At 47.5% G+C, this 26,948-nt stretch overlaps 1 protein-coding gene across 1 annotated transcript in view; it reads left to right on the forward strand.

Annotated features, from left to right (window-relative positions):
* The first annotated feature begins 10,720 nt into the window (after window positions 1-10,720).
* ccnf (cyclin F) overlaps window positions 10,721-26,948 on the forward strand; it is a 60,437-nt gene continuing 44,209 nt past the window's right edge. Inside the window, exons 1-5 of the mRNA XM_078239822.1 lie at window positions 10,721-11,000; window positions 14,540-14,694; window positions 15,826-15,932; window positions 17,282-17,349; window positions 24,057-24,250. Of these exons, the coding sequence (XP_078095948.1) occupies window positions 10,985-11,000; window positions 14,540-14,694; window positions 15,826-15,932; window positions 17,282-17,349; window positions 24,057-24,250 (540 nt within the window). The 5' untranslated portion in view covers window positions 10,721-10,984. The remainder of the gene's footprint in view (window positions 11,001-14,539; window positions 14,695-15,825; window positions 15,933-17,281; window positions 17,350-24,056; window positions 24,251-26,948) is intronic.

Genomic DNA, 26,948 nt, shown 5'->3' on the forward strand with positions numbered 1-26,948 from the left:
TGCTGCACCTGGCCCGAGACTCCTCCCTTTCCACCTGAGACTACTCCCTTTCCACCTGAGCGAGGTATAAAGGTGATGGTTCCTCCTCCTTGCTTCAGTCTGGGCCAGGTTAGTTACAAGGGTGTGCTCCAGTTCTTTGTGATTAAAAGCCTGTTATTTCACTCACTCGCTGGAATCCTCGTATCGTAATTGATAGTACATCAATTTTAATTGCAAAGAAAAAAAAACAGAATGGAGCAACTTCTAAAGCCTGATTATATTAAACCTGGATCCGCAAGCTGTGGGAGCTGCCAACAGCTTCAATCACTGGCTGAAGTGCTTTGAAGCCTTCCTCGAAGCCTCCGCTGCCGTCCAGTCCGATTCAGACAAGCTGCACGTGCTCCACACCCGGGTAAGCGACGTGGTTTATGCCACCATCTGTGACGCAGAGACGTACAGGGACGCGCTAGAGCTCCTAAAGAGCCAGTACAGTAAACGGACAAATGAAGTCTACGCCAGGCACCTTCTGGCTACCCGAAGACAGCGGCCGGGAGAATCAAGCGCACAGTTTCTCCGCGAACTACGGGTACTCGGCAGGGCCTGTAACTGCAAGGCTGTATCCGCCGCACAGTACAGGGAGGACTTGATCCGCGATGCCTACGTTACGGGCATCGCATCCAACTACATTCGGCAGCGACTGCTAGAGCAAGGTGGGCTAGATCTACCAAAAACAGACACTCGCTGAATCCCTAGAAGTGGCCTCCCGTAACCTCAAGGCGTACGCACCCGACCACGCGGTTACATCGTGGGCCTCACGGCCACTACCACCCCAGTACCTAGGAGGGCCACAGACTTACGCCACACCGCGCCCCACCAACGACTTGATTGCTGCGGCTGTTGCAGGTCCGAAGTGCTATTTTTGCGGTCTGGGGAAGCACCCCCGACAACACTGCCCGGCAAGGGAAGTGTTCTGCTCTGGGTATGGAAAGAAAGGCCACTACGCTAAAGTCTGCAGGGCAAAGTCATCCTCGAAGCCAAACAGCGCAGCGTGCGACCCGAGGGAACCGCAAATTCGAACGCCATCAGCCGCGTGTGAGTCAAGGGAGCCGCCATGTTGGACGCCATCGACCACATGTGAGTCAAGGGAGCCGCCATTTTGGATGCCATCGACCACATGTGAGACAAGGGAGCCGCCATTTTGGATGCCGGTCGATCATTCTCCAGGATCCACGGTGGCAGTGGTCCAGCGAGACCAGTCTCATCTACATCAACTCGCCAGGTCCATGATGGACATCCAGGTAAACGGCCACGTGGGAAATTGTTTGTTCGACTGCGGGAGTACGGAGAGTTTCATCCACCCCGACACAGGGCGCCACTATGCCCTTTCTGTGCGGCCAGTCAAACAAACCACTTCCTTGGCCTCAAAGTCCCGCTCGGTGGATGTCCTCGGGTATTGTGTGGTGACCCTTACGGTTCGGGGGACCGAGTACGAAAATTTTAAGCTCCTGTTGCTGCCACACCTCTGCGCTCCCCTACCCCTCGGGCTCGATTTCCTGACCCATCTTAGGAGTGTCACGTTGCAGTACAACGGGCCTCTTCCCCTGATCTCCGTCTGCAACCCACAGTTCCTAGACTGCCCACCGCGCACCACTTGCAGCCTTTCAACCCTCCAAGTCACCCCTCCCTCGCTATTCGAACACCTCACCCCCGAGTGTAAGCCCATTGCCACCAAGAGCAGACGGTACAGTGCGGGGGACAGGACCTTCATTAGGTCCGAGTTCCAGCGGCTCCTGAAGAAAGGGATCATTGAGGCTAGCACCAGCCCCTGGAGAGCGCAGGTGGTAGTGGTCAAAACTGGGGAGAAACACCGGATGGTCATCGATTACAGTCAGACCATCAACCGGTACATGCAGCTGGATGCATATCCCCTTCCGCGCATATCCGACATGGTCAATCGGATTGCGCAATACCGGGTGTTCTCCACGATTGACCTCAAATCGGCCTACCACCAGCTCCCCATCCGCCTGGAGGACCGCAAATATACGGCTTTCGAGGCAGATGGCCGCTCTACCACTTTCTTAGGGTTCCCTTCGGCGTCACCAATGGGGTCTCGGTCTTCCAGCGTGAAATGGACCGAATGGTGGACCAGAATGGGCTGCGGGCCACCTCCCCATACTTGGATAACGCCACCATCTGCGACCACGACGCAAACCTCAATAAATTCCTTCGCACGGCCGCTCTCCTAAATCTGACCTACAATAAGGAGAAGTGTGTCTTCCGCACTCACTGCCTCGCCATCCTGGGGTATGTAGTGGAGAACGGGGTCATCGGCCCCGATCCTGACCGCATGCACCCCCTCATGGAACTTCCCCTTCCCACCAATCTTAAAGCGCTGAGGAGATGCCTGCGCTTCTTCTCATACTACGCCCAGTGGGTCCCTAATTACGCGGATAAGGCCCGTCCGCTTATCAAATCTACCCTTTTTCCCATCGGGAGAGGTCCGCTCGGCCTTCGACCGCATCAAAGCGGACATCGCAAAGGCCACGATGCACGCTGTGGACGAGTCAATCCCCTTTCAGGTGGAGAGTGATGCGTCTGACTTCACCCTGGCCGCCACCATTAACCAGGTGGGCAGACCCGTAGCCTTCTTCTCACGAACCCTCAAAGGCTCGGAAATTCGACACTCCTCTATCGAGAAGGAGGCTCAGGCCATCGTTGAAGCAGTGCGACACTGGCGCCACTACTTAGCTGGCCGACGGTTCACCTTGCTCACGGACCAACGTTCGGTGGCTTTTATGTTCAACAACGCGCAGAGGGGCAAGATTAAGAATGATAAGATACTGAGGTGGAGGATTGAGCTCTCCACCTACAATTATGATATCTTATACCGGCCCGGGAAGCTCAACGAGCCTCCGGATGCTCTGTCTCGCGGAACATGTGCCAGCGCACAAGTGAACCAGCTACAGACTCTCCACAATGACCTCTGTCACCCGGGAGTCACCAGGCTCTACCACTTTATTAAGGCCCGTAACCTGCCCTATTCTGTTGAGGATGTCCGGTCTATAACCAGACACTGCCCGGTCTGCGCGGAGTGTAAGCCGCACTTCTATCGGCCGGACAGGGCACACCTCATAAAAGCCACCTGCCCCTTTGAACACCTCAGCATAGATTTCAAAGGGCCCCTTCCTTCTTCTGACTGCAACATCTATTTCCTCAACGTTATAGATGAGTACTCCCGATCCCTTTTGCCATCCCCTGCTCAGATATGACTTCAACCACGGCCGTCAAGGCCCTGCACGGCCTCTTCACCCTGTTCGGTTACCCTAACTACATCCACAGCGACCGGGAATCCTCCTTCATGAGTGATGAGCTGCGTCAGTACCTGCTCTCTAAGGGCATAGCCTCGAGTAGGACTATCAGCTATAACCCCAGGGGAAACGGGCAGGTAGAGAGGGAGAACACGACAGTCTGGAAGGCCGTTTTACTAGCACTACGGTCTAAAGGCCTTCCAGTCACCCGCTGGCAAGAAGTCCTCCCCGATGCACTGCATTCAATTAGGTCCCTCCTGTGTACGGCTACCAATGCTACCCCCCATGAACGGATGTTCACTTTCCCTAGGAAGTCCTCCTCGGGAATCTCACTACCGTCGTGGCTGGCGTACCCAGGTCCCGTTCTGCTCCGGAGGCATGTACGACCCCATAAGTTGGACCCCCTGGTCGAAAAGGTCCAGCTCCTCCACGCCAACCCCCAATATGCCTATGTGGCAAACCACGATGGGCGGGAGGACACGGTCTCTATCCGGGACCTGGCGCCTGCGGGTGCCCCGGAGCCCACCATGACCCCCCACCCCACACCCCTAGACCCATCTGTTGTTCAGGTAGCACCAGGTCCGCTTACGTCTTTGTCCCCTGTATGCAGCTCGCCTGAGCCCCCGGAGTCACCACACAGGACCCGACCAGAAGGGACAACGGCGGACTCGAGCAGTTCCACCCTGCCATCGGAAGCAACACCTCAACTGGTACTATGGCGGTCACAGCGACTGATCAAGCCGCCCGACAGGCTGAACCTGTGAGGGGACGAAGCCTTACTTCAGTTTCGTGACTCTTGTATACATATCTTCATACCTCTGTATATATTGTTCCTCCACCTCACCCCCGCTGGACTCTTTTTTTTAAAGAGGGGGTGAATGTGGGACCCACTGCAATTACATGTTGTATGCCTGGACACACCCATGCTGCACCTGGCCCGAGACTCCTCCCTTTCCACCTGAGACTCCTCCCTTTCCACCTGAGCGAGGTATAAAGGTGATGGTTCCTCCTCCTTGCCTCAGTCTGGGCCAGGTTAGCTACAAGGGTGTGCTCCAGTTCTTTGCGATTAAAAGCCTGTTATTTCACTCACTCGCTGGAGTCCTCGTATCGTAATAGTGCATCAAGGGAGACTTTGAAATTGGATATAATGGTGCTACAATTGAGTCAAGGAAACTACAAGGCCATGAGGGAGGAGCTGGCCAGATTTGATTGGAAAGGGAGCCTAGCAGGAAAGACTGTGGAACAACACTGGCAGAAGTCTTTGGGGATAATTCAGAAGGCACAACATAAATTCATTCCAAGGAATAGGAACCATGTTAAGGGGAGGACGAGACGACCATGGCTGACAAGAGACTTTAACCTGGTGTTGTTAAAACTCTTACTGTGACAAGAGAAGTCAGGGATAGCATAAAATCAAAGGAAAGAGCATACCGTGAGGTGAAGAATAGTGGAAAGCCAGAGGATTGGGAAGCCTTTAAACACAAGCAGAGGACACTAAAAACATTAAAGGTGGAGAAGATGAAATATGAGGGTAAGCTAGCTAGTAGTATAAAAGAAGATTACAAGAGTTTTTTAGATATATAAAAGGTAAGAGAGAGACAAGAATGGACATTGGACCGCTGGAAAATGAAGGTGGAGAAGTAGTAATAGGGGACAAAGGAATGGCAGAGGAACTGAATGGGTATTTTGTATCAGTCTTCACAGTGGAAGACACCAGTAACAAGAAAGTCAGGGGGCAGTGGTAAATGTAATGGCCATCACTAAGGAGAAGGCGCTAGGGAAGCTGAAAGATCTGAAGGTGGATAAATCACCCGGACCGGATGGACTACACCCCAGGGTCCTGAAGGAGATAGCTGATGAGATTGTGGAGGCATTGGTGGTGATCGTTCAGGAATCATTTGAGTCAGGAAAGTTCCAGAGGACTCATAGAAATCATAGAAACCCTACAGTACAGAAAGAGGCCATTCGGCCCATCGAGTCTGCACCGACCACAATCCCACCCAGGCCCTACCCCCATATCCCTACATATTTTACCCGCTAATCTACGCATCCCAGGACACTAAGGGGCAATTTTAGCATAGCCAATCAACCTAACCCGCACATCTTTGGGCTGTGGGAGGAAACTCGAGCACCCCGAGGAAACCCACGCAGACACGGGGAGAATGTGCAAACTCCACACAGACAGTGACCCAAGCTGGGAATCGAACCAGGATCCCTGGAGCTGTGAAGCAGCAGTGCTAACCACTGTGCTACTGTGCCGACTGGAAAAAGGCTAATGTAACACCCCTGTTTAAGAAGGGAGGCAGAAGATGGGAAATTATAGGCCAGTGAGCCTGACCTCGTTCGTGGTTAAGATCTTGGAGTCTATTATTAAGGATGAAATTACGGAGTACTTGGAAATGCATGGTAAAATAGGGCTGAGTGAGCACGGCTTTGTCAAAAGGAGGTCATGTCTGACAAATCTGTTAGAATTCTATGAGGAGGTAACAAAGAAATTAGACAAAGAGCCAGTGGACGTGATTTATTTGGATTTCCAGAAAGCCTTTGACAAGGTGCCTTACCCGAGGCTACTAAATAAGCTCAGAGCCAATGGTGTTAGAGGTAATGTATAGGCATGAATAGAAGGTTGGCTGACAGACAGAAAGCAGAGAGTGGGGATAAGGGGTTCCTTTTCAGGATGGCAACTGGTGACTAGTGGTGTTCCACAGGGGTCAGTGTTGGGACCACAACTTTTCATTACATACATTAATGATCTGGAAGATAGAACTGAGGGCATGGTTGCCAAATTTGCAGATGATACAAAGATATGTAGAGTGTTGAGGAAGTGGGGAGACTGCAGAATGGCTTGGAAGGCGAGGAGAGTGGGCAAATAAGTGGCAGATTGAATACAATGTGGGAAAGTGTGAGCTTATGCACTTTGGTAGGAAGAATAGAGGCGTAGACTATTTTCTAAATGGGGAAAGGCTTCAGAAATCTGAAGCACAAAGGGACTTGGGAGCCCTGGTTCAGGATTCACTTAAGGTTAACATGCAGGTTCAGTTGGCAGTTAGGAAGGCAAATGCAATGTTAGCATTCATTTCTAGAGGGCGAGAATATAAGAGCAGGGATGTACAGCTGAGGCTGTATAAGGCTCTGGTCAGACTCTATTTGGAATATTGTGAGCAGTTTTGGGCCCCATACCTAACGAATGATGTGTTGGTCTTGGAGAGGGTCCAGAGGAGGTTCACAAGAATGATCCCAGGAATGAAGGGTTTGTCAGTTGAGGAGTCTGGGACTATACTGAATGGAGTTTAGAAGGATGAGGGGGGATCCAATTGAAACTTGCAGAATACTGAAAACCTAGATAGAGTGGGCGTGGAGAGGATGTTTCCACTTGTGGCACAACCTCAAAGTGAAGGGACGCTCCTTTCTTCAGCCAGAAGGTGGTGAATCTGTGGAACTCATTGTCACAGAGGGCTGTGGAGGCCAGGTCATTGAGTGTCTTTAAGACAGAGATAGATTCTTGATCAATAAGGGGATCAAGAGTTACGGGGAGAAGGCAGGAGAATGGGGATGAGAATCATATCAGCCATGATTGAATGTAGATTCGATATGCCGAATGGCCTAATTCTGCTCCTATATCTTATGGTCTTATTTTAAGGGCTCTTGGGAAGTCCCAGGAGCTGATAGATAGCTCCTGGGACTTCCCAAGTTACAGCTCAGGAGGTGTCTTGGGGAGCAGCAAAGTTAGCAGATGGCTCTGTGTTGGAAAGCAGAAGCCTTGGGAGTCATGTATAGCTTGGTGTAACCGGGAAGATTGGAGCTTGGTGAAATCCAGAGGCTAGCTGGCTATTAAAGAGCTGAAATTACAGCAGTAAATAGAGGCTGGAGCGCGGTCTTGGAAATCCAGGGAAACACAATCTCGGAAGATGAGATTAAAACCCTGGGAGGTGCGCAGTCTTTGAGACAGTCTCAGTGACTTTGAGGGAACTCTGAGGCTTGATCTTAGAATGTAAGTTTCGACATTGTGTATTTCCCCCTCCAGACCACAAGGTGTGCTGCGCCTCCACTTCCTGGTCCCCAGGAGGTGCACTTGCCCATCCCGGACACTGGGGGTACCGTGCCTCCCCATCCTAGCCACCAGACGCTGTGCTTCTGTTCTCCAGGACACAGGGGGTGCTGCGTTTCCCCATCCTATTCACCGGGGCACTGTGCTCCTCCTCCAGGACACAGGGGGGCGCTGTGTTTCCTCATCTTAGCCCCCGGCGTGCAGAGGGCGCTACGTTTCCCCATCCTAGCCCCCGGGGCGCAGTGCTCCTCCTCCAGCACAGTAAGAAGAAGTCTCACAACACCAGGTTAAAGTCCAACAGGTTTATTTGGACCTGTATAAAATATACACTGTATAAAAAAATATATAAAAACCTGTTGGACTTTAACCTGGTGTTGTGAGACTTCTAACTGTGCTTATCCCCAGTCCAACGCCGGCATCTCCACATCATGGCTCCTCCAGGACACAGGGAGTGCTGTGTTTCCTCCTCCTAGCCCCCGGGACCATGTGCTCCTCCTCCTCCACTGCAGGGAAGTCCATTGTCAACTTGTCGGACTACACACTTCAACCAGATGAAATCGAAGTTCTCAGCCGAGGGCTCAATTTTTGCCCCACCACCAAAATAGACCCCATCAGTCTCGCAGCAGACACAGAGGAATTAATCAGGTGAATGAGACTGCAGGAGTTCTTCCACAAACCCCAAGAGGCCAACAGCGAACACAATGAGACAGCCAATGAACCGGAACAGCCGACAGAGAGATCCGCAGTGCAACCAAAGAGGAAAGAGTCGAATTGGACTCCTCCGGAAGGCCGCTGCCTTCGACTTGACATGTATGCCCAAGCCATCAGGAGATGCACCAACACCAAATTCATCAGCCGCACTCACAAGACAGCCCCAAACATCACCCAAGCACAACGGAACGCCATCCACGCTCTCAAGACCAACCGCAACATTGTCATCAAACCAGCAGACAAAGGAGGGGCCATCGTCATACTGAACAGAACAGATTACTGCAAAGAAGTGTACCGACAATGAGCAACGAGGAACACTACAGACAGTTACCCACAGATCCGACCAAAGAACACACCCGTCAACTCAACACTCTGATCAAGACCTTTGATCCGGACCTTCAGAGCACCCTCCGTGCTCTCATCCCACGTACTCCCCGCGTTGGAGATCTCTACTGCCTCCCGAAGATACACAAGGCAAACACACCCGGCCGTCCCATCGTATCGGGCAATGGGACCCTGTGCGAGAACCTCTCCGGCTATGTCGAGGGCATCCTGAAACCCATTGTACAAAGAATCCCCGGCTTTTGTCGCAACACTACGGACTTCCTACAGAAACTCCACACACATGGAGCAGTTGAACCAGGAGTACTCCTCGTCACAACGGATGTCTCAGCACTCAACACCAGCATCCCCCACAATGATGACATTGTTGCAACGGCCTCAGTACTCAACGCCGACAACTGCCAGTTTCCAGATGCAATTTTACAAATCATCCGCTTCATCCTGGACCACAATGTCTTCACCTTGAACAACCAGTTCTTCATCCAGACACACGGAACAGCCATGGGGACCAAATCCGCACCTCAATATGCCAACATCTTCATGCACAGGTTCGAACAAGACTTCTTCACTGGACCTTCAACCGATGCTGTACACTAGATACATCGAATACATTTTCTCCCTTTGGACTCATGGTGAACAATCACTGGAACAACTATATGATGACATCAACAAGTTCCATCCTACCATCAGACTCACCATGGACTACTCTCCGGAATCGGTTGCATTCTTGGACACGCGCATCTCCATCAAGGACGGTCACCTCAGCACCTCACTGTACCGCAAGCCCATGGATAACCTCACGATGCTCCACTTCTCCAGCTTCCACCCTAAACACGTTAAAGAAGCCATCCCCTACGGACAAGCCCTCCATATACACAGGATCTGCTCGGATCAGGAGGGTCGCAACAGACACCTCCAGATACTGAAAGATGCCTTCGTAAGAACAGGATATGGCGCTCGACTCATCGATCGACAGTTCCGACGCGCCACAGTGAAAAACCGCACCAAACTCCTCAGAAGACAAACACGGGACACGGTGGACAGAGTACCCTTCGTCGTCCAGTACTTCCCTGGAGCGGAGAAGCTACGGCATCTCCTCCGGAGCCTTCAACATGTCATTGATGAAGAAGAACATCTCGCCAAGGCCATCCCCACACCCCCACTTCTTGCCTTCAAACAACTGCACAACCTCAAACAGACCATTGTCCACAGCAAACCCAGCCTTCAGGAGAACAGTGAACACGACACCACACAACCCTGCCACAGCAACCTCTGTAAGACGTGCCGGATCATCGACACGGATGCCATCATCTCACGTGAGAACACCATCTACCAGGTACATGGTACCTACTCTTGCAACTCGGCCAACGCTGTCTACCTGATACGCTGCAGGAAAGGATGTCCCGAGGCATGGTACATTGGGGAAAACATGCAGATGCTACGACAATGGATGAATGAACACCACTCGACAATCACCAAGCAAGACTGTTCTCTTCCTGTTGGGGAGCACTTCAGCAGTCACGGGCATTCAGCCTCTGATCTTCGGGTAAGAGTTCTCCAAGGCAGCCTTCACGATGCACGACAGCTCAGAGTCGCTGAGTAGAAATTGATAGTCAAGTTCCGCACACATGAGGACAGCCTAAACCGGGATCTTGGATTTATGTCACACTATCAGTAACCCCCACAGCTTGCCTCCTGAACTTGCAGAATCTCACTGGCTGTCCTGTCTGGAGACAATACACATCTCTTTAACCTGTGCTTAATGCTCCCTGCACTCACATTGTAAAGATTCGCATTCTAACCAGTATTCTGTAACTTGATTTTGTGTCTCTGCATGCCCTGTTTGAGAGCAGATATCCACTCCATCTGACGAAGGAGCCCGCTCTGAAAGCTAATGGCATTTGCTACCAAATAAACCTGTTGGACTTTAACCTGGTGTTGTTAAAACTCTTACTCGTCCTCCAGGACACAGGGAGCGCTGTGATTCCTCATCCAAGCTCCCAGGATGCTGTGCTGCTCCTCCTCCAGGACACAAGGGGGCGCTGCGTTTCCCCATCCCAGACCCCGGGACGCTGATCTGCTCCTCCAGGACACAAGGGGGCGCTGCGCTTCCCACACCCGTCCGCCGGGACTTGGAAAGTGCATCCTTTTGAACCAATTAGAAATGCTGGCGATGCTGCGAAGATGTGGAATGGACCAATAGCGATTGTAGATTGAGCGGAGAGACCGGTGATAGACTGGGAGGAAAACCAATGATCGGGCGGGACTTGAAGGCGTCCAATCAGCGCGGCCGATTTTGAAATAGTTTACGCGAGGATGCTTTGAAACGGTCGGGCGCGCGGAGTGGCTCTGAGCGGCGCGGCAGCCTGAGCTCGAGCAGCAAGAGAGTGATCCCTCTGACCGCCCGGTATAGAGTGGCATCCCAGACCCCGTCCCTTCATACCGGGAGAGAGAGAGACCGACCGACCCTTCTCTCACAGTGCGGCAGAGTGAGAGAAACAGACACCCAGACCTGCTATTCACTCACCCTGACACTTTGATTTAACGGTTGACCCAGGGACTCTCGGTTTGGAAAGGAGGGACCGCGGATTATTTGATGATGAAGCCGGGCGGTGAGTTTTTTTCCCCCCACAAAAGCTGAGATTTGGCCGTGGTATTGTGTGGGTTTAGGCGTTTGAGACAAGGGGTTTTGGGGGGGGGGGGGTGGTTGAGACAAGGGGTTTTGGGGGAGTGGGGGGGTGGTAGAGACAAGGGGTTTTGGGGGGGAGGGGGTGGTTGAGACAAGGGGTTTTGGGGGGGGAGGGGGTGGTTGAGACAAGGGGTTTTGGGGGGGGAGGGGGTGGTTGAGACAAGGGGTTTTGGGGGGGGAGGGGGTGGTTGAGACAAGGGGTTTTGGGGGGGAGGGGGTGGTTGAGACAAGGGGTTTTGGGGGGGGAGGGGGTGGTTGAGACAAGGGGTTTTGGGGGGGAGGGGGTGGTTGAGACAAGGGGTTTTGGGGGGGAGGGGGTGGTTGAGACAAGGGGTTTTGGGGGGGAGGGGGTGGTTGAGACAAGGGGCTTTGGGGGGGTGGTTGAGACAAAGGGCTTTGGGGGGGTGGGTGGTTGAGACAAGGGGCTTTGGGGGGGGGGTGGTTGAGACAAGGGGCTTTGGGGGGGGTGGTTGAGACAAGGGGCTTTGGGGGGGGGTGGTTGAGACAAGGGGCTTTGGGGGGGGGGAGGTGGTTGAGACAAGGGGTTTTGGGGGGGTGGTTGAGATAAGGGGTAGGCGGATGGATTGGGGGGGTGGGCGGATGGATTGGGGGGTGGGCGGGCAGATGGATGGATTGGGGGGGGTGGTTGAATGGATGGATTGGGGGGGTGGTTGGATGGACGGATGGGGGGGGTGGTTGGATGGATGGATTGGGGGGGGGTGGTTGGATGGATGGATTGGGGGGATGGATGGATGGATGGGGGATGGTTGGATGGATGGATTGGGGGGGGTGGGTGGATGGATGGATTGGGGGGGGTGGGTGGATGGATGGATTGGGGGGGGTGGGTGGATGGATGGATTGGGGGGGGTGGGTGGATGGATGGATTGGGGGAGGGTGGGTGGATGGATGGATTGGGGGGGGGGTGGATGGATTGGGGGGGGGGGTGGATGGATTGGGGGGGGGGGTGGATGGATTGGGGGGGGGTGGGTGGATGGATTGGGGGGGGGGGGTGGGTGGATGGATTGGGGGGGGGGGGTGGGTGGATGGATGGATGGATTGGGGGGGGGTGGATGGATGGATGGATTGGGGGGGGGGTGGATGGATGGATGGATTGGGGGGGGGTGGATGGATGGATGGATTGGGGGGGGGGTGGATGGATGGATGGATTGGGGGGGGTGGGTGGATGGATGAATTGGGGGGGGTGGGTGGGTGGATGGATGAATTGGGGGGGTGGGTGGGTGGATGGATGAATTGGGGGGGTGGGTGGGTGGATGGATGAATTGGGGGGGTGGGTGGGTGGATGGATGAATTGGGGGGGGGGGGTGGGTGGATGGATGGATTGGGGGGGGGTGGGTGGATGGATGGATTGGGGGGGGGTGGGTGGATGGATGGATTGGGGGGGGGGGGTGGGTGGGTGGATGGATGGATTGGGGGGGGTGGTTGGATGGATTGGGGGGGTGGGTGGTTGGATGGATTGGGGGGGTGGTTGGATGGATGGATTGGGGGGGGGTGGGTGGATGGATTGGGGGGGGGTGGGTGGATGGATGGATTGCGGGGGGTGGGTGGATGGATGGATTGGGGGGGTGGGTGGGTGGATGGATGGATTGGGGGGGGTGGGTGGATGGATGGATTGGGGGGGGTGGATGGATGGATTGGGGGGGGTGGATGGATGGATTGGGGTGGGTGGATGGATGGATGGATTGGGGGGATGGGTGGTTGGATGGATGGATGGATTGGGGGGGGTGGGTGGGTGGGTGGTTGGATGGATGGATTGGGGGGGTGGGTGGTTGGATGGATGGATTGGGGGGGGTGGGTGGGTGGTTGGATGGATGGATTGGGGGGGTGGGTGGGTGGTTGGATGGATGGATTGGGGGGGGTGGGTGGGTGGTTGGATGGATGGATTGGGGGGGGTGGGTGGGTGGTTGGATGGATTGGGGGGGTGGGTGGTTGGATGGATGGATTGGGGGGGTGGGTGGTTGGATGGATGGATTGGGGGGGTGGGTGGTTGGTTGGATGGATGGATTGGGGGGGTGGGTGGTTGGTTGGATGGATGGATTGGGGGGGTGGGTGGTTGGTTGGATGGATGGATTGGGGGGGTGGGTGGGTGGATGGATGGATTGGGGGGGTGGGTGGTTGGATGGATGGATTGGGGGGGTGGGTGGTTGGATGGATGGATTGGGGGCGGTGGTTGGATGGATTGGGGGGGTGGGTGGTTGGATGGATGGATTGGGGGGGTGGTTGGATGGATGGATTGGGGGGGTGGGTGGTTGGATGGATTGGGGGAGTGGGTGGTTGGTTGGATGGATGGATTGGGGGGATGGGTGGTTGGTTGGATGGATGGATTGGGGGGGTGGGTGGGTGGATGGATGGATTGGGGGGGTGGGTGGTTGGATGGATGGATTGGGGGGGTGGGTGGATGGATGGATTGGGGGGGTGGGTGGATGGATGGATTGGGGGGGTGGGTGGTTGGATGGATTGGGGGGGTGGGTGGGTGGTTGGGTGGATGGATTGGGGGGGTGGTTGGGTGGATGGATTGGGGGGGTGGGTGGGTGCTTGGGTGGATGGATTGGGGGGGTGGGTGGGTGGTTGGCTGGATGGATTGGGGGGGTGGGTGGGTGGTTGGTTGGATGGATGGATTGGGGGGGTGGGTGGGTGGTTGGATGGATGGATTGGGGGGGTGGGTGGGTGGTTGGATGGATGGATTGGGTGGGTGGGTGGTTGGATGGATGGATGGATTGGGGGGGTGGGTGGTTGGATGGATGGATGGGGGGGGGGGTGGTTGGATGGATGGATTGGGGGGGGGGTGGTTGGATGGATGGATTGGGGGGGCGTGGGTGGGTGGATGGATGGATTGGGGGGGGGTGGGTGGGTGGATGGATTGGGGGGGTGGGTGGATGGATGGATTGGGGTGGGTGGTTGGATGGATGGATTGGGGTGGGTGGTTGGATGGATTGGGGATGGGGGGGTGGGTGGGGGGATGGTAGAGACAAGGGGGCTTGGGGGTGGTAGAGACAAGAGAGTTTGTGGGGGTGATGGTAGCGACAAGGGAGTTTGTGGGGGTGGTAGAGACAAGGGAGTTTGTGGGGGTGGTGGTAGAGACAAGGGAGTTTGTGGGGGTGGTGGTAGCGACAAGGGAGTTTGGGGGGGTAGTAGAGACAAGCGATGGTTGGATGGTGGTGGGGGTTGGGTTTGAGACCAGGGGTGGTTGGACATGAGAGGGTGTGCTTTGAGCCCCTGACGATAATGGGGAGCAGTTTGTGGATTTCAGTCCCTGACAATGTTGGGGGGCTTTGAGCCACTGTACGTGTGAGGGCACGGTGGACAGGGAATCCTGAGCCCTGGGAGGGGGTAGAGGTTGGGATTCTCTGGGCCCTATGATTGGGGGTGGGAGGGGGTAAGGAACGGCTTGGGGAACATTGACATCCTACCTGTTTATCATTCTGAAACTTTTTCTACTTCTAGTGTTTCATTGTAAATGCGCAAAATGTTTCTCTCAACTGACAAAAAAGAAAATTAAGAAACGTTCCCCTGTCTTGACGTTACTCGGCCTTCCTGATGATATTCTGCTTTACGTATTGGAATGTCTTCCTGCTCAGGATATTCTGCACTTCAGAGCGGTGAGTGAGTTGTTGCTTATTCACCTGGTGTGACAGGATTGGAGATATTCTACCAATAAAGCAATAAAATTCAAGTTGATACTGTTATAACTGCTTTATGTGCATTGCATACCATGTCACATTTTATTACAAATACTTTCTTTTGACCGCAAACTGTTAACAGTGCACTTTGTTCTGCAAATTTGGTAGATATCCAGAAGATTCACATTTAGCACAATGGTTAGCGTTACTGCCTCACAGTGTCAGGGACCTGAATTCAATTCTAGCTTGGGTCACTGTCTGTGTAGAGTTTGCACATTCTCCCATGTCTGCGTGGATTTCCTCTGGATGCTCCGATTTCCTCCCACAATCCAAACAATGTGCTAACTAGGTGCATTGGCCATGCTAAATTCTTCCTCAGTGTATCTGAACAGGTGCTGGGGTGTGGTGACTAGGGGATTTTCATAGTAACTTCTTCACAGTGTTAATGTCAGCCTACTTGTGACTAACAAATAAACTACTTTATTTACCAGTTGCTAACTTAATATTGAGACTATTTGCAACTTGCTCCATGCAACTCATGTACTTGCAACTCGGGTAGGGCCTGGGTGGGATTGTGGTCGGTGCAGACTCGATGGGCCGAATGGCCTCTTTCTGTACTGTAGGGTTTCTATGATTACTTTCATGCTATGCTCATACGATAGCACTACTATCTAGCCACTGGGACGCTGTGCTGCTCCTCCAGGACACGGGAAATGTTCCTTTTATAGGACCATATGTGTGCCTTATTCACTAATTAATTGGTTGAGAAATTTGTCTGAATTTCTTGGTTAGCACGCTTCTGGCAGTGGATAACGAACACAGTTCATTTTTGATATTTGAAGGTAATGCAAACTGGATACACTGGGACTGTACAGTCAATACTCCAATGCCTTGGTGGCAAGTGCTTAAAATAAATGGACGCTTGTGACTTGAGATCGTGGACAAACTACTCAGAATAATTGCTATGTTCGGGGAAAGGAACCTCTTTCTGAAGTAAAGTGAACTGCAGGGCCTGCCTGTGTTCAAAGTGATTTGCAGCTTTCTTCCCACTTTAAATATATTATTTGAAATGTTCACAATTGAAATCTTGTGTTTGTTTCTTTCTTTCAGGTACACTCTCACTTCCGATCCCTTGTAGATAATCATTCTAGTGTTTGGGCCCATGCAAACTTCCAGGAGATCTGGCCATCACCATTAAATCGGTGGCTGTTTGAAAGGTACAGTTGTAAGATATGCTTCTATTTGATTAATTTTCTGAGGCTCAACTCGCCCTAGTTTGCTTGCTTGTTACTGTGTCCTATTGGGATGTTGGTATTACTTCTCTTAACTCTAATGGATAAATCTGCAAATATTTCCTCATTAGCCCTTTCCTTTGTTGTAAAATTCACACAAAACAGATTGCATTATCAGGAGTAAAATTACATATGGGCTTTCCAGAATTAGATTGTGCGTTTTTTTTAATTCAAAGATTCAGTCACCACAAAACCACCTCACTTTTTCTCTTCATGGGAACATAGGAGTTAGGAGCAGAAGTAGGCAATTCAGCCCTTTAAGCCTGCTTTGGCATTCAATCAGATTATGGCTGATCTCTTCCTGATATCAAATCCTCCTCCCTATCTGTTCCCCATATCCCTTTAAACCATTTTTAAAATTAGAAATATATCTATCTCTTTGAAACTATTTAATGATCCAGACTCCTCCACGCTTTGGGGCAGCGAGTTCCACAAATTCACCACCCTCTGCTAGAAGTAGTTCCTCCTCACTCCATTTTAAATCTACCGCCTCTCAACCTATGCCTGTGACCTCTTGTTCTAGATTGCCCCACAAGGGGAAACATTTGATCTACGTTTACTTTATCAATCCCTTTTTAGTATTTTATATATCTCCATCTGATCCCCCCTCATCCTTATAAACTCCAGTGAATATAAGCCCAAATCTCTCCTCATACGTCAGCCCTTTTATCCCTGGGATCAATCTGATGAACCTCCTCTGAACTGCCTTCAATGCCACCACATCCTTCCTCAAATAAGGAGACCAAAACTGGACACTTCTCCAGATGTGGTTTCACCAACACTCTATACAATTGCACCAGCACTTCTCTATTCTTATACTCCAGTCCTTTTGCAATAATTGCTAACATTTCATTTGCCTTTTTTATTACATGCTGTGCCTGCAAACCGACTTTCTGCAATTCTTGAACAAAGACACCCAGATTCCTCTGCCCAGATGCATCTTGGATCTGCTTTTCATTTAGATAATTTGCCTTCCTTTTTTTGGGGGCCAAGATGGATGACCTCACACTTAGGAGCATTAAACTCCATCTGCCAAATTTTGGCCCATTCTCCTATCCTATCTATATCCATCTGTAAAATTTGAATTTTTTTTCCTCCAACCTGCAGTTTTTTCTTTGTTGCATTGCCCTCATCACAATAGAAACCATAGCTTGCAATTATTTTATTCAACCAGCAAACTAGAGGCAACATGTTTTATTTATTTAAAAACAATTTTTTTGGTGGTGGGGAGAAGAAAAGCTTTGCTGCGTTTCTAATGAGTCTGTCTATTCTAGGGCTGCAGGAAGTGGAAATTTTGAGGCTGCAGTAAAACTAGGAATAGCCTACCTCTATAATGAAGGACGTGAGTATTCACCCAGTTGTCTTGCAATGCTTGTTTGAAAACATAAGTCACTAATTCAAGGGAAAGTCAAAGAAATCTTGGCTGACTTAAAATTGGAATTTCATGCCATGGACTTGTGAAGTGAGAGTCCATAAGTTCTCTTAAAAGAGAACTGGGTGGTTCCTTGGAAAAGAAGAAAAAATGACAGACTTAAACTAGGTGGTTCATGTAATGAGACACAACAGTGTTGCTCTGTAATGTTGAATGGTCTGTTTCTGTACTATAATCTATGGTTGAGTTTCTCATTTGAAACAGCAGTACCAAGTTTGGAAGTGGTGTTGCTAAATGACTGCTGTTGAAAGAGACAATTTGATTTTTGTACTTTTCCAGGTCTATTTTGTTTCTAGGTCAGGATAAGAGTTTTTAAATGCTTAGCATTGGTGAGCTGCTTTGTATTCCTCTGTGTGGAACTGAAATGCAGTGGCCATTAGGTTCCCTGCAAGGTTTTTGGAAAAAGAGCTGCATTAAATAATCAAATGTACTTCAATAAAGGTAAACTTTCAGAACGCTTCCTTCTCTCCTTCAGCTGCCACTTAGGACCAAAACTGTGGCAGGACCCTCTCCTTAATGGTGTGTTTGGTGATGGTGATTACTTAGACTGGTTACAAGGAGACTAGGTTTGGGAATTGAATATCCAGTGGTTTTTGAAGGATAATCAGGCAGGGAAAGGAGGTATAGCTTTGTTAGTAAAGGAAGAGATCAGTGCTGTAGTGAGAAATTATCTAGACACTGAAGATCAAGGTGTAGAATCCGTCTGAGTAGAAATAAGAAATAGCAAAGGAGTGAAGATCCTGGTAGGAGTAATCTCCAAGCCCCCAAACAGTACTTCTGCAGTTGGGCACAGTATAAACCAGGAAATACTACAGACTTGTAAGAAGGATACAGCAATATTCGTGAGTGATTTTAATATGCATATAGACTGAATTAATCAAATTGCAAGGTTAGCCTTGAGAGATAATTCAATGAATGTATTAGAGATCACTTGAAGCAACATGTTTAGAAACAAACCAGGGAGCAGACTATTCTGAATTTGGTATTGTGTAATGCAGGGGGATTAATTAAAAGATCTCATTGTTGGGGATCCTCTAAGGAAGAGTAATCATAGCAAGCTAGATATTCAAATTCAGTTTGAAGGTGAGAAACTGGAGTCCAACACTCGTTCTGGAGTTAAACAAAGATAATTACATAGGCATGAGGACGGATTTGGTTTTAGTTAACTGGGCAAGATGACTTAAAAGGTAGGACAGTTGATGAGTGGTGGCAGATGTTTAAGGAAATATTCAATTCTTCCCAGTTAAAATATATCCCAGGGAGGAAGGAAGATTGTAAAGGGGGAGGAATATATCCATGGCTAAGCAAGGAAGATAAAGACAAAAACTAAGGCATGCCATATTGCAAAAGCCAGTGGCAGGCTGGGAGATTGGGAAACTTTTGAAGATCAATAAAGAAAATTAGCATAAAATATAACGGGTAGCAAAGGATTTCTATAAGTTATATAAAAGGGGAAGAGAGTAGCTAAAGTGAATGGTGGTCTCTTGGAGGATGAGACTGGGGAGTTAATAGTGTGGAATACAGAAATATCAGAGACACAATCAGTATTTTGTCCCAGTTTTCATAGTGGAGGACACTAGTACCATCCCAATGTTAACAGGTAATGCAGAGGATTATAGAGGGGAACTTGGAACAATCATTATCACTGAGGAAAAATTACTGAGCAAACTATTTGGATTTAAGGTAAATAAGTTTCCAGGGCCTGATGGCCGCCTACATATATAATTAAAACAAATTACTGTAGATGCTGGAATGTGAAAACAGAAAATGCTGGAAGATCTCAGCAAGTCTGATGGCATCTGTGGAGAGCAAATAAAGCTGACCCTTTGAGCCTGACTCTGACAAAGAGACATCCAGACTCCATGTTAGTTCTATTCTCCCCATGGGTGCTGTCAGATCTGATGGCCTACATCCCAGAGTGTTAAAGGAAATGGCAGCTGAGATAGTGGATCTATTGGTTATTATAATCCAAAATTTCCTGGATGTGGGAAAGGTCCCAGTGGATTGGAAAAATGCGAATATAATGTCCTTATTCAAAAAGGGAGGGAGGCAGAAAGTAGGAAACAATAGACCAGTTAGTCTATACTTTTTTTGGGAAATTGTTATATTCCACTATTAAGGAAGTAATAACAGAACATTTGGAAGGTCAAAACGCAATCCATCAGAGTCAGCATGGTTTTATGAATGTTAAATAGTGTTTGACTAATTTGTTTGACTTCTTTTGAAGATGTAACAAGCAAAGTGGATAATGGGGATCCTGTAGATTAATATATCTGGGCTTCCAGAAGACATTTGATAAGATGCCGCACAAAAGATGAATACACACATTAAAATTGCCTGCAATTCAGAGTAATTTAGCTTGAATAGAGGACTGGCTAACCAACAGAAAGCAGAGAGTTGAGATAAATGGATCTTATTCTAGTTGAAAAGATGTAACAAGTGGGTGCCTCAGAGTTCAGTCCTGGGGCCCCAACTATTTACAATGAGTATTAATGACTTAGATGCAGGGATAGAAGTTACTATAGCCAAATTTGCAGGTGACATTCAAGTCGCTGGGTTAGTAAGTTGCAATGAGGAAATGAGAAATTTACAAATGGATATGATAGGTGAATCAACCAAAATTTGGCAGATGAGGTTTAACATGGATAAGTGAGAGGTTATCCGTTTTGGTTGGAAAAATAGAAAGGCAACTTGTTATCTAAATGGAGAGAAACTTTAGTGTTTCAATGCAGAGAGATCGAGATGTACATGTGCGTGAGTCACAACAAACTAGTATGTAGGTGCAGCAGATTATAAGGAAGGCAAATGGAATTATTGCTAAAGGAATAAAGTATAAAAGTAGGGGTGTGTTGCTGCAATTGTACAAGTGAGTCCACACCTGGAGTATTTTGTACAGTTTTGGTCCCCTTAAGGAGGGATGTAGTTGCATTGGTTCAGAGGAGGTTCACTCGATCCGTGGTTCCCAACCTTTCTTGTGTCACGGCACACCTCTATATCATATACATAAAAAACACTGAGGCATGTCTACTATTTTCTCTGAATTGCCCATGAGCAAAAGACTTGAGAGGCGATTTTCAGCCTTAATTTGCTGTCAAGAGAGAATGGCGACGCAAGCGGAAAATCCAAAGAAAATCGAGAAACGTGGATGCCAAAAATCTGATTTCCACCATTAATAATGTTGACTTTCTCTCCACAGATGCTGCCTGATTTTGAGCTTTTCCATCATTCATTCTTTGTCATATTTCCTCTGCAGTTTTCTTTTGCTTTTGTATTAATATTTTAAGTGCTATTGCCTCAAATAGAAAATGAAGTATGAGAAAGTGGTAATATCATTAAAAAATAAATCAGAGAGCTGAAGTGCAGGACAGAAGTCTCAGCATAATGCTAATTATATCTAGATATTAGCTAAACATATTTATAGATACAAGTTATTGGCATGGTTTCAATTTTAAGATTTTTCAGAGCAGCATATGTCATTTTTTTCCTTCTGTCTTTCTTGTTTCTCCCGGGGTTTTTTGCCCTTTCTTTTGAGTTGCTTTCTTGTATAGGTGCAGGAGGCCTGTGTCTTCAGTTCCAAGTCCCGCTGGTCATGAGCTTGGGCCTGACAAACACAAAAAAATTTAAACTGCACATGTGTGGCTCTTTGCTGGCTGGCGCATGCCTGAGGTTCATCAGGTCTTGGAGATGCTGACCACAGAGCTGAAGACTAAGGTTATTTTATTCTCAATTACATGTGGTGAGGCACACTGGTTAGGATCCACTGCACTAGATTGATTCCAGAGAGGAGAAGTTTGTCTTATTAAAAGTGATTGAGCAGTTGAGTAAGTAGAAAAAGAAATCTAATATACAAGATGATGAAGTGGATTGATAGGGTAGACGTAGAGAGGATGTTTACTCTTGTGAGACAATCTAGAGTGAGAGGTCATAGTTTTAAGATAAACAGTAACAGATTTAAAACTGAAAAAGAGAAATTACTTCTCTTGAAGAGTCATGAATCTGGAATTCACTACCCCAAAGTGGTGGATACTGGCACATTGAGCAACTTCAAGGATAAGATACAGACTTTTAACTGGTAATGAGGTGAAGGGTTATGGAGAAGGGACAGGAAAGTCGAGATTGGATCAGCAAGCTCGTATTGAATGGCAGAGCAGGCTCAAGGGGCTGAATTGCCAATTCCTGCTCCAAGTTATTATGTGTGCTCCACATGTACCACCCACCAACTGCCTGATAAAGATAAGTATTTGGAGGTGGGCTGGCAGAGGAAGGTGGCCTTCAGTTGGTAGACCATGTTAAACAGCTTGCATCTTGACACCTAAACATTGCTTACAATAGTCATAGGTTGTAATGTTTAGAAGAGGGGACTGCAACCCATGGCTCTCGAGTTGCATATGTCTCTTTAACATCATTTGTTGCTCCCAACCTTTTTCATTTGAATCACATTATTGTGAATAAAGCCTCAAAACTGTCCAAAATTACAAATCAAAGAACTAGACAGCAACATCATCTGCCTTATTGAGCTATTAATTGCTAAACCAAATTTAGTTTTTATGCTGTCTGGCTTCAAAATAGCATTTGAGTTTATTTTGCAAAAGATATGGTCATTGTGGCCTTTAAAAAAAAAGGTAAAAGTTAAGATCTTAAAAGGGCAGCCTCCTCGTCTTTGACTTATTTATCATGTTATTCATGATATCATTTAATGCTAGAATTTACTAAATTATATAAATATTAGGTGAAATATCACACAGGATTTGTCTACCTTGCTGAGATAACTAGATTTTATTTGCTAATAAGCCAGATATTATTTGCATACAAAAGCAAAATACTACGGATGCTGGAAATCTGAAATATAACACAAACTTCTGGATAAACTCAAAGCATCTGTGGGGAGAGAGTAGTCATAGTAGTTGAACTACAGTTCTATAGAAAAGTTGGATGAACTCAAAATGTTAACTCCCTCTCTCCACAGATGCTGCCAGACCTGCTGAGCTTATCCAGCATTTTCTGTTTTTATTACTTGCGTAGGGATAAAATGTTTTATGATTTGAAAAATCAATTACTGCGTCACATAAACTGATTTTCTTTTTGCCTGAGCCATGGACAAGATTAAAATTATATAAACATCAGAAATTAAAAATAAATTACTTTTTACAGCAGCAATTAAGTGCATAATGTTTCTTAGATTCTCTATACATTTTTTTTCCCTTTTTGAGATATGTTTCTGCCTATATTTTGTTCTTTAAATTACTTGCCATCTTGTAATTCCCAATAGTTTTAATTTCAGGCAATTTAAAAAAAAATTGGCTCCTTGATCAGCTAACATTTCGTAAAATTGCTAAATGCGTCATATGTTGTTCAGTTCATGTATGTCGCTTCAAATAAAATGTTAAAGTAGCTGCTTCACAGATCGCTTCACAGGTATTCTGAGTACTAGCTTTTTATAAAAGGATGCTTGGGACGCTGTCCAATTACTTGCCATCTCCTTTTTCTCCATCATATGCATGGCTTTTGGCTGATTTCTAACTCATAATAGTGTTCAATAATAACCCAAAAAGCTGTAATGCATTTTTTTTGAGAAATGTCAATCCTTATGTTTCTACCTTGTGGAAAATTACATGTTCTTTTTAAGGAGTGGATTAGTTGCCACTGTTGGTCATCTTTTTAATGCTGCTTGTCTGCATCTTAGTAGTAAAGGAACGCCTTCTAGAGTGGAAAATAATGGAACAGAAGCTCAAAATCTCATTTGTGTACGTCATAATTAAAGCCACATATCAGTCACTAACTCACCTCAAAGCTTGTCTGTCATATTCAAGATACAAGTTAGTGTGATGGAATGCTGTCTATTTGTCTGGATGACTGCAGCTCCATCAAATCTCAATAAGGTTGACACCATCAAGACAAAGCACCACCTGCTTAAGGTGGTGAATGGCATCCCATTCACCACCTTAAGCAGAGTTGATTATAGATGATCAGCCGTGATTGGATTGAATGATGGGGCAAGCTCAAGGGTCCAACTAGCCGACTCCTGTTCTTATTTATTACGTTCTTAAACATTCACTCCCTCTGCCACCAGCACAAGAGTAGTAGCAGTGTTTACCATCTACATGTTCACTGCAGCAACTTATCCGGGTTCCTTCGACAGCATCTTCCAAACTCTAAATCTTTACCACCTTCAAGGGCAAGGACTGCAGTTGGATGGAACACCAATTGTAAGTCATGCATCATCATGACTTAAACATATATCATCATCCCTTCACTATTGCTAGAACTCCCTAATATTGTGAGTGCACCTACACTATATGAACTGCAGCGATTCAAGAAGACAACCAAACGCCACTTACGGGCAACTAGGGGTTGGGTTTGAATGCTGACCTTGCCAGTGACTCCCAGATCCCATGAATGAATTAAGATATTTTTTACTGTGATGCAATTTATCATGCGGACTGATAGCACTTGCGCTTATAATTGACCTTTATTTGGATGTTTAGTTTTTAAGTGAATTCTTTATTTGGAAGGATTTGAAATCCAATTAATTTGATGGCCTGTGACAAAATTAATTAGTCATTAGAACTATGCAAAAGTAATTTCTTCTGTAATAATTGTGAGCACTTTTTTTTCAGTTTCAGTTTCCGATGAAGGCCGTGCTGAAGTGAATGGACTGAAGGCCTCCCACTTCTTCAACGTGGCTGAAAGTCTGAATATTGATGCTAACCCCTTCATTTGGCTATTCATTAGACCACCTTGGTCTCTGACTGGGAGTTGCTGTAAGGCAGTTGTCTATAATAGTTTAAGAAGTGAATGCCAGTTGCAATCTGTGAGTTTATATTTTTTAGTATTTTAGTCAATTTTATCTGAGATTTTGTGTTACTTTATATCTGGCATTAGTATGGGTAAACATCACATTTGCTCTTTTTTCTTCTGGGAAATTTCCATCTGATAACCAAGTCAAGTTGTTTTGTAGCTTTTAAATAACCAAATGGGGTTATGCTCTGTCTATTCCTATGGTCTTTCATTCCTACTGTGTTTTTGTTGTTTATTTGTGATAAGAATAGGCAAATGGCTACAGAAAACTAATCATGACATTGGATCTAATTCAGCGGTTTCAAATCCTACCTGGTCTGCATTTGTGACTCCAATATCAGACACTTGATTACTTTTGATTCACTCTGGAAAAGTAAAAAATTGACTCCTCAATGCATTTCTTAAGAACAAAACAATCATCTATTTGGCATGATTCAATTTTCCTAAGATGTCTGAAGTGCTTCATAGCCAATTAGTTTATAATTGTAAGATTTTAAATGGCACATGGGAGCAGCTGAATTTGGGCATGTAGTTATAAGCTTCTTTGTACTTAACCTGCAAGAGCAAATTTGGTGCGAGCTGGAATGTCTTGCTGACTAAAACACCCTTATGTGAAAGTATTCAGATGGTTGAAATACCTCTTCTTCTGGTTAAAATAACCAATTATTATACATTCCTTCCTGATGCAAAAATGCAATGGGAAAAGTGGCCCACCTGTAACTAAATTAAGGATAATATCAGATTCAAAGAGGAATCATATAAAGTAGCAAACCTGAGGATTGGAAGCAGATTAGAATTCAGCAAAGGAGGGCAAAGATTGATTTAAGAGGGGAAAAATAAAGTATGAGAGAATTTGTCAAAAACATGAAAACAGACTGTAAAGGTTTCTATAAGAATGTAAAAAAAATAGTGAAGACAAATGTAGGTCCCTTACAGTCCGAAACGGAAGAATTTATAACTGAGAATAAGGAAATGACAGAGCAATGACCAGCGCAGAGGTTGTTTGCTGAGCAACCAAATCCCAGATGAAAACTTGGCTTACGGGCTATACCTTTTTTTGTATTCTGAAAACAAGAAAAACGTACAAATTGCAGCAACAAGTAACACTTCTAGGATTTTAAAAATTAAAAGCTGAAGACTTATTCACAAGTAGAAAAGAACATAAGCACACAAGATTACAGTTGCACACTTAAAATAAATCTTTCAAAACTTTCCCCCATCCCCGCCATGACTTGCAAACTGACAAGTAAAACCCCTTCCAGGTATGCTCCCTAATAGATGTTTAACTGTAAAAATCCAGTAATATTACTTCAATAAAGTATACCACACAACCTCCCATTCTGATTCACCCTGCTGAGGATATCCAAGAAACACTCCATTTGCAACCTAATACTTCTCTAGCTGATTCAAACTGCAACTTCTCCCTATCCAGAGCTGTTTTTAGGATATCTTCTTCACACAGCCAAAACCTGAAGTTTTGTTATTCTCACATCTTCTAAATATTAAAAAAAAAATCACATTTCTATTTTGTCTCTGCTTTCAGGTCAGTAAAGTGCAATATACCCTCTTCTGTTTATCCTGTAAGATGCAAAATGTTTCTTGTCATCTCTGGCGTCCCTTTGATACAGTAAGAAGTTTAACAACACCAGGTTAAAGTCCAACAGGTTTATTTGGTAGCAAAAGCCACACAAGCTTTCGAGGCTCTGAGCCCCTTCTTCAGGTGAGTGGGAATTCTGTTCACAAACAGAACTTATAAGACACAGACTCAATTTACATGAATAATGGTTGGAATGCGAATACTTACAACTAATCCAGTCTTTAAGAAACAAAACAATGGGAGTGGAGAGAGCATCAAGACAGGCTAAAAAGATGTGTATTGTCTCCAGACAAGACAGCCAGTGAAACTCTGCAGGTCCACGCAACTGTGGGAGTTACAAATAGTGTGACATAAATTCTGATTCTAGGATCGCATGATAAAGACTCAGGAGGAAAAAAGCAGAAATATTTATGTGAAATAGTGTGACATAAACCCAATATCCCGGTTGAGGCCGTCCTTGTGTGTGCGGAACCTGGCTATCAGTTTCTGCTCCGCGACTCTGCGCTGTCGTGTGTCGCGAAGGCCGCCTTGGAGAACGCTTACCCGAATATCAGAGGCCGAATGCCCGTGACCGCTGAAGTGCTCCCCAACAGGAAGAGAACAGTCTTGCCTGGTGATTGTCGAGCGGTGTTCATTCATCCGTTGTCGCAGCGTCTGCATAGTTTCCCCAATGTACCATGCCTCGGGACATCCTTTCTTGCAGCGTATCAGGTAGACAACGTTGGCCGAGTTGCAAGAGTATGTACCGTGTACCTGGTGGATGGTGTTCTCACGTGAGATGATGGCATCTGTGTCGATGATCCGGCACGTCTTGCAGAGGTTGCTGTGGCAGGGTTGTGTGGTGTCTTGGTCACTGTTCTCCTGAAGGCTGGGTAGTTTGCTGCGGACAATGGTCTGTTTGAGGTTGTGCGGTTGTTTGAAGGCAAGAAGTGGGGGTGTGGGGATGGCCTTGGCGAGATGTTCGTCTTCATCAATGACATGTTGAAGGCTCCGGAGGAGATGCCGTAGCTTCTCCGCTCCGGGGAAGTACTGGACAACGAAGGGTACTCTGTCCACTCTGTCCCGTGTTTGTCTTCTGAGGAGGTCGGTGCGGTTTTTCGCTGTGGCGCGTTGG

The sequence above is a fragment of the Mustelus asterias genome, chromosome 23, assembly GCF_964213995.1.
Source record: "Mustelus asterias chromosome 23, sMusAst1.hap1.1, whole genome shotgun sequence".
Lineage (NCBI taxonomy): Eukaryota > Metazoa > Chordata > Chondrichthyes > Carcharhiniformes > Triakidae > Mustelus > Mustelus asterias.